General features: G+C 73.7%; 1 protein-coding gene across 1 annotated transcript in view; it reads left to right on the top strand.

Moving 5' to 3' along the window:
- The window catches only part of SP6 (Sp6 transcription factor), a 3,912-nt gene extending 3,452 nt beyond the window's left edge, over positions 1-460 (top strand). The window contains exon 2 of the mRNA XM_026054388.1: positions 23-460. Coding sequence (XP_025910173.1) covers positions 23-460 — 438 coding nt within the window. The remainder of the gene's footprint in view (positions 1-22) is intronic.
- The last annotated feature ends 924 nt before the right edge of the window (positions 461-1,384 follow it).

The following is a 1,384-nucleotide window of genomic DNA, read 5'->3' as shown; positions in this document are numbered from 1 at the left end:
GGTGCCGCGGGGCGGCGGGCAGGCCGCCTGCCGCTGCCCCAACTGCCAGGAGGCCGAGAGAGGCGGCGCGGGCGCCGAGGGCGCCAAGAGGAAGCACCTGCACAACTGCCACATCCCCGGCTGCGGCAAGGCCTACGCCAAGACGTCGCACCTGAAGGCGCACCTGCGCTGGCACAGCGGCGACCGGCCCTTCGTCTGCAACTGGCTCTTCTGCGGCAAGCGCTTCACGCGCTCCGACGAGCTGCAGCGGCACCTGCAGAGCCACACGGGCACCAAGAAGTTCAGCTGCCCGGCGTGCGGCCGCGTCTTCATGCGGGGCGACCACCTCAGCAAGCACATGAAGACCCACGAGGGCGCCAAGGACGGAGGCGAGCCGGAGGGCAAGGGTGCTGCGGAGCCGCCCGCCGGCAAGGGAGCCCCGCGGGAGCCCGACGGCACCGGCGCCGCCCCCACAAACTGAGGCCTGCAGCGGGGGCGCCCACCGGGACCCCCCCGCCGGAGCCAAGGGAGCCGCCGGAGCTGGAGGCTGGTGCTGCTGGAGGTGGCGAGGGGCCCGCGCGAGGTGCTGGGGGGGCCGGGACCCCTCCTTGGGGCTGGTCTCCAAAGGGGCCGAGGGGGACGCGGGAAGAGCTGGCACTTTGCAGGGTTGGGGACTGTCGTGGGATGGGGACAGGAGACAGCATGGGGGGGCTGTGCAGACCCCTCCCCACGGTCCCCACCAGTGAGGGCCCAGCTGGCGGCCCAGCATGGCCGGGACCGGCTGCAYCCCCCACCCCCCGTGCCGGTGCCGCCGGGAGCGCCGGAGCCAGCGGCGCCCGGGGCGGTTTCACTTGTCACCCTCCCTCGCGCTCCCGCTCTCCCGCGCGGGTTCCCCCCGTCCTCCCCCGGCTTCCCAAATCCTTTATGTATTTCTTTTTGGGAGGCTGCTGGCAGGCGGCGGGGCTGTTTGGGAGCAACATCAATCGGCTCCGGCGGAGCAGGCGCTGCCCGGGCACGTCCGGCCCCAGCGGGGAGGAAGGCGAGGGAGAAAGCGAGAAAGCCGAAGGGCCCCCGCTGGGGAGGGGGCTCTGCAGCGCCCGGCCCTGTCCCGAGGGAGTCTGGGGGTCACAGCCAGGCTCGGGCCTCGACCCTTCGACCACCGCTGAGATTTTAGGAGCCGCTGGGGCTCCTCGCCCCCCACATTCAGCCCTCGCACACCGCGCTTTCGCTGGGCTGAGGGGTCCCCATCCCTGCCTCTTGGCCCACATTTAGGGCAGCGGGGGGCAGGCCGGGCGGCGGGAGGGGGTGCGGGGGCCGGGCGGCCGCGGGCGCCGCGCGCGGTTGCCCAAGACGCGCAAACACCTGCTGCGTTCCCACGCCCACCGCGCGGCCCCGGGCGGGAAGC

The sequence above is a fragment of the Nothoprocta perdicaria genome, unplaced genomic scaffold (assembly GCF_003342845.1).
Source record: "Nothoprocta perdicaria isolate Ctin4 unplaced genomic scaffold, notPer1 scaffold_121, whole genome shotgun sequence".
Taxonomy (NCBI): Eukaryota; Metazoa; Chordata; class Aves; order Tinamiformes; family Tinamidae; genus Nothoprocta; species Nothoprocta perdicaria.
The sequence above is the reverse complement of the archived record's forward strand: the minus strand, read 5'-3'. Positions and strand labels throughout refer to the sequence as shown.